This window comes from Carex rostrata, chromosome 8 (genome assembly GCF_964058835.1).
Source record: "Carex rostrata chromosome 8, lpCarRost1.2, whole genome shotgun sequence".
NCBI lineage: Eukaryota > Viridiplantae > Streptophyta > Magnoliopsida > Poales > Cyperaceae > Carex > Carex rostrata.
In genome coordinates, this window is record NC_135925.1 from 13,867,581 (window position 1) to 13,876,722 (window position 9,142).

General features: G+C 33.4%; 1 protein-coding gene across 1 annotated transcript; it reads right to left on the reverse strand.

Moving 5' to 3' along the window:
- Window positions 1-233: 233 nt before the first annotated feature.
- CM2 (chorismate mutase 2) lies at window positions 234-3,307 on the reverse strand. Its single transcript, XM_078306375.1, has 6 exons — window positions 3,203-3,307; window positions 2,944-3,121; window positions 2,771-2,860; window positions 1,358-1,504; window positions 728-820; window positions 234-644 (listed from the first exon to the last, which is right to left on the reverse strand). Exons 1-6 carry the CDS (start codon window positions 3,211-3,213, stop codon window positions 411-413), a joined length of 753 nt encoding a protein of 250 aa, XP_078162501.1. The 5' UTR covers window positions 3,214-3,307; the 3' UTR covers window positions 234-410.
- Between the last annotated feature and the right edge of the window lie 5,835 nt (window positions 3,308-9,142).

Sequence of the window (9,142 nt, forward strand, 5' to 3'; positions counted from 1 at the left end):
CTGGGATTTGTGCGACCTACCAAAAGAGGAAATATTTGTCCCTCTCAACATCAATACGGGCCCCAACTGGGCTAGGATTGAAGTAGGGCCATATTGGGCTGAGTAGAATAAGAAACAAAACCTAGCAGCAATAAGACCAAGAGTAACTACTCCATCTAATTCTTGTGCTAAGGTTGACATATAACATAAAACAACTTATATCATAAATATTAAAAATAAAAATTACTGCGAAATTCTCTCTCACAAGTAGTAGATATTTTCATTTCAAAATAATCTGTCATGAGAATTCAAAACCATTCTCATGTATATAAATACAAGATAAAGTTGTTCCCCTTGCAATTCAAATGATCAGTGCAAACAAGTCCTTTAATTATCAGAAATCACACTCATATCATTAAGGATAACAGAAGCTAACTAAGGCGAAGAAGGAGATACTCAACTTCTACAACTTTAGTCAGAGGCATGACCCACTTGTCATAAAGATGTGAGACGACTGAAGGATTGATCTTATACTCAGTCTTATCAGAATCATTATCATCTAAAGTCACGTTTTGAGAAAACAACCTGGCCTTTTTCTCTACTCTTTTTTTGACGGCTTCTTCAACAGCCACAAATGTCAGCAAATTCATCAATCTGTCTCGATCCTATAAATAAAAGAAGAATTGATGCCTAGTGATAGAACTCCACAAATATATTTATCTAATGGAACAAAATAAATCAGACCTACCTCAGAACTTATTGCCGGGCTATAATCCTGAGGTGCATCAGTAAATTTCGCTTCTGCCACATATTTGCCGTAGTGAATTCTTCTGGATATAGCCTGCAAGAAGATAAACGATATATTTTCTTTAACAGCAACTTGAGTTTTTGCAACTCCTACCAAAGATAAAGACCTTCCTCATTTCAGAAGGCTTAAATTTATATCATATTTTACACAGTCCATCATTTTTAACTTCAGGGACCATTCTATTTACTGGTATTCAAATTTTCTTCTTTCACATTCTTGCCAATGCTGTTTAGCTAAAATTAGATCAGAATGAGGGTTAATTAGCCCTTGAACGCTCAACAAACAGTCATGTGAGAGCACAATTTCGTATTAAGGCAGCAACTCAATACTATACTGGTCAGATCAATTACTGATATTGAGTGCAAATGAGCATGGTATATTATTTCCTTTATCATGGATATGCAAGAACTGTACCTGGAAGATCAAATACAAATATGTTCCGGTACAGGTATATAAAAAAAGCGTGGTAACATAGTACCCCTTTATCATGCATGTACAAGAATTTGTACCTGTCAGATGTTTACCCATATTTTCCAGTACAGGTTAATATAAGAAGATTGATATACATACTTGGAGACACACAAAATCAGACGCGACACTTGATGCGTAATTACCATCATCACCTTTTTCAGTAAATAAAGGGAGAAACTCAGTGAAATAAAACTTCCATATGGCCTCATTCACACTGATAGATGCTGAAGCTGGATATAATAAGGACTAAAAAAAAAAAAAAAACAAATTATGTCACTTAATTCAAATAAAATACCAAAAATTAGAATCCTGTAAATTAACACATGTTGACAGAAAATCCTGTAAATTGACCTTCGTTGCCAGAACGATTCGTTATTATCGAAATGGTTATGGCGAATCGAGGCAATCCCAGAGGGCTTATGGGCCACCACTGTTAGGAGAGTTCTGAATATATCCTCGGTAGCGGATATCCAACCGGCACCAGACACACCCTTCTTTTTCAAGGAGCTAGCTCTCTTGATTCTGTTCTTTATTGTAACCACGTACTATGAGAATGGTGTCACAGTTAGGGGATCCCGGCATTATGGAAACTGAAGGTACCGATGAAAGTCAAGATATTCATTTGGTTAATGCTGGCAAACAGGATTTTAACACAAGAGGTTCTCATAATTCGAGGTTACACCATTCAAGCGGGTTGCCAACTGTGCCCGTCTTTAGCCGTTGAATCCAGGGACCACATCACGTGGGACTGCAACTACGTGATTAGATTTTGGCAAGGGATATGTGCGCATTACAACATCACTAAGGGGCGGAGTCAGGATTTTCGTCAGGGGGGAGGGGGCGAATCGGGTTTAAATATCTTATTGGATTTAAACCCATTACTAATTGGGTACTCGATAAAAAAACAATGCTTTGACTTATATTTTTCAATACTCTGATTTGTAATTTCTAATGTTTTAACTTATAATTCTAATTACCAATCATAATTCAAGAAATTTATTTTGAATTTAGCATTAAATTTAACCCGAATTACAAATCAAACATTCAGAAGGGGACAAAAAAATTTCCAGGAGGGGGCAAAGTCGATCGGTATCGATAGATCACCACTAAAACTCGAAATCCAGGGGGGGCAGACCCTGAGTCGACCGGTGTCTGTATTATTAAATGATATGACTCTCGATATATTTTTTTGGACTAACAATGTTTAGAGCTGTGAACTTTGTGATAGAATTCTGTACATTGTTGGTGGCAATCTCCGCAAGTTAGATATCTAGAGTATGGGAGTATGGGTGGCAGGGTGGGGATGGGGATGGGGAGTTTCTTATTTTATTCATGTAACTCTGTAAATTAAACTTTTTTTTATCAATATATTCCAAAGAGGAAGGATATGGAAATGGAAGAAGATAGAGGGAATAGGGCTATGATTTCATATTTGCAGAAATTTATAGATAAAAAGCATATGGCTGAATTTGTTTGAATCATGTAATAAAAAATAGTAAATCAGAAATTAACCTGTGACTGTGAATCCTTGGTGGGCGGAAAAGGCAAAGGTAAATCTTTGGGGAAAAAAGGAACATCTTCAGGCTTTTGATATCTCCCGACCTGACCTTATCAAAATGCAATTAAAACTCAATTAAAAATTATACATTGCTTTAGTAAACTAAGGTGATCGAGAGGAAGTGAACCTTAGCTTGGAGGGACTCCGATTCTCTGACATAGAGCTCAGCAATGGAGAGTCCATTTCCGAGGAAAGAAGAGTCGTAGGCTGGAGCGTTGTATGGGAACCTCGCTCGCTCAATTAAACTAAAGACGATGGAATCCTCTTCCCTGATTAAAGCATCTCTCACCGAATCGAGTGTGAACCTTGAACAAGAAGAAAGGCATTGTAAATATAAAGAGGAAGATAGGAGAGAAAATAGAGAGGAGGTGAGAGAAAGACCGTACTTGTTAGCCATAGTTTAGACTTTAGACTTTAGACTTTAGAGAGAGGGAGGGACTATGTTTTTATTTCGTACAGAGGATTCGAAAGAAGAAGAGGAATCATATTTTTGTTCCCAACATCGCCGCAACGCAAGGAATTAATTAATTAATTTTTTTTATTTATTATACCTTTTCCAATTTCTAAATTATATTGTTAATTTATTAATCAGTGGGTGGCTGACTTAGACTTAGACTATCATCCAAGAAATGACGCGTACGGCGTATCCTCCTTCAAAGTTTGACAATTTGTCCACTCACTGTCCACTATGAACATCTCTAGTTTAGTTCTTTTTTATTATTAAAAGCTCCAATTAGAGAGGTGTAAACGGAGCGAATTCCGATTGGATACTGCTAATATCATATTCACGTCTCAACAAGCGGATACCACTCAATGGCGGATGCAGGATTTTTGTCAACGAGTGGCAGAAATCGGATTTAGATATTTTATTTGATTCAAATCTATTAGTTTATCGGATTGATTTAATGTCTTAAAATCTAATTTTTTGAAATTCACAAAAATGAGATTTGAATTTATTAAAAATAAAATCATAATAATTTTCTACGCATTAAACCGAGAATTTTGATACGAAGAATGCGAAAAACCTCCAAACGGTTGATTTTATATGGATTTTATAAGATTTAACGCACATTTGGGGTGCAATTTTAGTGTGTTAGATGACAATCCGACCAGTGGGGCCCACTGTCATAGAGCCACAATTTAAATTAATTTGAACTCCTCATTTAACGTGACCCCTTCATTTTGGGTACACCCACATCACATAGATCAAAACATTAAAAATATGAAAAGGTCATAGGCCCACCATAAACTAAGCCTATCCAAAAATTAAAATATAACAAGAAACATTATATTGGGTCAATGACATACGAGACTCTTTTGTAAGATTCTTCTCACTCCCTTGTTATCTGAAAATTAGTCTAAAGAAGAGAATTTTCAGAACTACAAAATTCACGAGAAAGAGTGGCTTATTCTCACCAGCAATAAAGAGAAAGAACCTAACCAGTTTTTCTCCAGAGAGGGGCAACCTAATTTTCAAGGGGGGGGGGGGGGGGGGGGGCAAAACCGAAATCAACCTATTTTTTTCCACTACTTTCAAAAATCTAAGGAGGCAGTTGCCCTCCCTGGACTACACTGGGTCCGTCCCTGATACCACTATGAATATAAATAGTAGAAGAATGTTAAAATGTAAAATCGAATCTACCTTAAATGTATACGTATATAGAATGAATAATCCATAAATACGGATTCAAATACAGACATAGAACGAATAATTATTAAATAATTGAGTTATACAAGCTTTAAAATACAAATACTAATTAAATATAAAAAAGAATGAATAATTTAAGTTAACTGAATACAGCAACACAAATTGTGAAATATGCACCTAAACTAAGGATTTTTTTTTTTAAATAGAATTATTTTTAAACTTTTCAACAGAACAAGCACGGTGTTTTGGTTTTTTAGAAAAATAGTCTCCACCGATCCTAAGAAAATCAAAACCTACACTGATCCTAGAAATCAGTGGAACCAATTTCTCGCCCCGCCACAGCATCCTGTACAGTTAGCCACATCAAATACCTCCACCAATCCAGTGGATCGGTGGAGCCTCCAAAAACTGTCTACACCAATCCCAAATTAATATATGGGAAGGGATATTCCAAATTTTCAAAAAAATAATGAAGATATTTGTTTAGTTTGAAAATGGAGAGGAGTATTTGAGACTAGAGTACAAATATAATTGATTTTTGTATTTTTTTTTTCTCTCTTAATTATGACAGTGTATAATCTGACGGTAATATAATATAGAGGAGGGTTCAAATGCACCCAAATTTTTGTGCACCCAAATGCACCCTATCTTTCAAATTCTTTTTCTCCGTTTTCAAAGTCCAAATAGTCAATCTGAACCATTAAATGCGATCTATATATTAATGCTTGGAGACCAAATTTTATATTTTTTGGAATTTTTTTACTATTTATTAAGCCACTTTGAAAATCGCTGATTTTACATTTTCTGGACCATTGGATTAGCGATTTTTCAAAGTGACTTAATAAATAGTAAAAAAATTCCAAAAAATGTAAAATTTGGTCTCCAAGCACATCTTAATATATAGATCGCATCTAACGGTTCGGATTGACTATTCGGACTTTGAAAACCGAGAAAAATGATAGGGTGCATTTGGGTGCATTTGAACCCTCCTCTATAATATAATAGAAAATAATTTTAATATTTACAAAATATTATTTTTTTTTGTAAAGAAATAAAATAACTATATTACTTTCTTTTTCTTTTCTTTTTTAACTCGGCAGCATCTCTCAAGGGACAAAATAACTATATTACAAAAAAAACACAAATTCATTGTTTAAAATTCCAACCAGCGGTAGTGTTGCTAATTAATTTGCTACATGTATGCTGTATGCAGTGTCGGGCGAATTTGGAAATCAAGCCTCCACAGGTCTCTAGGATCGGTGGAGGTAGAGTATGGGATCTTTTGTGGCAAGTTGATGACTGGGTGAGAAATTGGCTCCACCGATTCGTAGGATCAGTATAGGTTTTGATTTTCTTGCTCCATCGATTCTTAGAATGGATGGAGGCTATTTTTCTAAAAAAATTCCAACACCGTGCTTGTTTTGTTGAAAAATTTAAAAAGAATTCTACTTAAAAAAAAAAAATCTAAACTGAGTGCGCACATAAAATCAAGAAAACAATATTTCTTCAAGCCAAGCAGTACAGTGGATTAGTGGGGAACTGGGGATAAAGCATGATAACTCAGCAACGGGATGGCGTGGGTCCCACGGAAAGAAGTGAACATCTGAGTCAAAGCTATAGCTCATAGGCGCCTTCTTCTGCTGCTTCTTTTCTTTTTTAGGACCCGTAGATATTGTATTAAATTTAATTGTCTAGGGACCTCTTCGTTTGTCACGAAATTGTACATGCTGAAATTTGACGGGATGAGAGTTTATTTTTGAAAAGATGGAAATCCATCGGGAGGAGTACGTACAGTGGCGTAGTTAAGATTTAAGTTAGGGGTAAGTAAAAAATGGGTTTGGATTTTTTTTAAAAACAGATTCGGGTTCAAATCGTCTCCATAACTCCCTTTCCACCTTTGTCCGAGCCCCATCTAAAAATCGGAATTGTAATGGGGTGAATAGGTAGCAATCAGACAAATTGAATCGGAAACACGGATCTTTTTAGCATAAACTTGTTTTGTAATAAAAAATTTGAAAATTGAAAGAAAAAAAGAAGATAAATATTTCATATGCATAGTTTTGTTATTAGTTTTTAATTTTCAGAATCCATATTAAAAAAATAACTAAAACTACTAAGCAAAATAGAAAAATTGCTTCACATCACACGGATAATAAAAACTAAAAATATACAGTTGACTAAATATATATATATTGAAGAAAGAAAAAAAAACAGTATAAATTATGACAAAACAGTAAAGCAAATGTAAAAATTGCAAGAAATTGTCAAAATAGATGAGTCCAACGAGAGACAAAATGGAGAGGAGATGAAAAGTTGGATGTAGCTGTCATCTAATTTGGATGCAACCTGAAAATAGCAAGAATAGTGCTATTCCATTGTTTGATTAGTCGTAGACAGTGACTAAACCATCATGAATTTTTCTGACTAATCGACCGATTATTCTTGATTATTCCCGATTAATTACTTCGCAGTACCTTGTCCGTCCGACGACCGCATACTATTATTTACAACACTGATAAGAACAGTGCTAATACCAGAAATAAATCTATTCTTAGAGTGATCCAAACATAAAATTAAAAAAAAAATACCTAACTTCATTCTATTCTTCACGAACCAAACGCACTCTAAATGTATAAGTTAGATCCGCCAGTATCTCTCATATTTTGTTATTTGGACTCAAACCCAAAAACCCATGTACAATATTCTTTAATGGTGCACAACACTAAGTCTAAATGGACAAAGAAGAGCTTTCTTCTCCATCCGACTCAACCAAAAATTCAAAAGAACAAAAAAATCTCACCTCCACCAAAGGAAGAAAGAAAATGACGGACAGAGAAAAAGAGAGACCGAAATTTGCCGCGGGTTCGAACTCCAGGGGTAGGCAAATTAAATTTTAGAGGTAGGCAAGGTTCATTATAGAACCATATTCAAATTAATTTTTCTGTTCTAGGGGTAGGCAAATGCCTACCCTTGTTCTACACTACCTCCGTCTCTGAGTACACGCGAGATTGATTATAGTAATGTGCTGAAATGGACGTTCAGTTGTACAATGAGATTAGTTGTGAAAAATCTTATTTTTCTTTCTAAAATGCTTCATATTAAACAATTATTTTTATTACTAAAATTATTAATAGTGTAATTAAATAAAATGAATTAAATAATGACATAACATTACTTATAAATTACAATTATTTTTTTTATAAAATATAAACATTACTTATTACTTATTATTTTATTATAATTTGTAATAATGTAATTTGAATTAATCATGTATTTAAAATTTTCACCAGTTTATTTAATTTAAAAGTATTAATTAATATTGCAAAAATAATGAATATTAATTACAAAACGTTGAAAAAAAAACAGTCGGGCATGATTTGAATAATAAGTATTAAAAAAAATGAGTATTGATACTTTGTACCAAAACTGCTGTACATGACTTGTAAAAAAGAGTATTAATATATGAGTAAGGCTTGAGTGCTATGGATAGCATAAGGTTATCCGTGCTACGGTCTCAAAAACTTATCGTATAAATTTCAAACTTCGATTTAAGTAGCTCAATAAATTGGATATATAATAAACTTGTAGAATACTAATTTTTACTATTTTTGAAAATTTTTACTATTTTTTATAATTTATGAAAGATGGTAAAAAATGGTCTAAAATATTGACAATTTTCTTATATTTTTAGATCATTTTAGGCCATCTTTCATAAATAAAAAAATAGTAAAAATTAGTATTCTACGAGTTTATTATATATTCAATTTATTGAGCTACTTAAATTGAAGTTTGAAATTTATACGATAAGTTTTTGAGGCCATAGCACGGATGACCTTATGCTATCCATAGCACCCAAGCCTTGCTCTATATATATTATGTATAAAATGTTGCAAAAAAATAAATCCAAGTCCGGAATGGAGTTTTGTTTAGTCCCACAGCAGTCATTTACTAAAGAAGGATCACTTTATATATAACTCATTTAAAAAAACTGTAGATATTGAATTGAGAGAGAGAGAGAGATTGGCTAGACAGTATTGAGAGAAAGATGAGAGAGAGATAATGGGAAATAAAAAATGATGTCTGAGTGCAGGAAGTTTAGATCATAATTTTGCATTGAAATATGAATAGATGGGATGTACTTTTGGAAAATTTTGGGAACAAAATGGATCTACCGAACACCCAAATGGGTTTACATATGGGATTAGTCCAAATCCATCAAAATCCCACATAAAACATGACTACCGAATAGGGCCTAAAGGTTACAGTGTTATAAATTGGAGTGTCAATAGTTACAATGGTTACAGTGTTATAAATAGGAGTGTCAACAGTTACAATAAGGATAGATGGAAGTATTTTTATATTTGTACTTATTATAAATTATTCTTATTCGTATTTTATATTTAGAGGAGGGTTTAAATGCCTCCACCATACCTTCATTTTAAAAAAACTTTAATAATTCCAAATTTAAAACTTAAGATTCAAAATAAAACCGTTAGATGTGATCTATATTATTTTCTCTATGTGCTCATAAAAAATTATTACATTTCCATTTTGTTTTTATGTGAATCAATAAGTTGAAAAAGCAACATCTAGAAATTATCCACATTAGTATGCTTTTTACAAGCTCTTGATGACAACCAAAACAAAATTGAAATGCCATGATTTTTTACACGTGCAT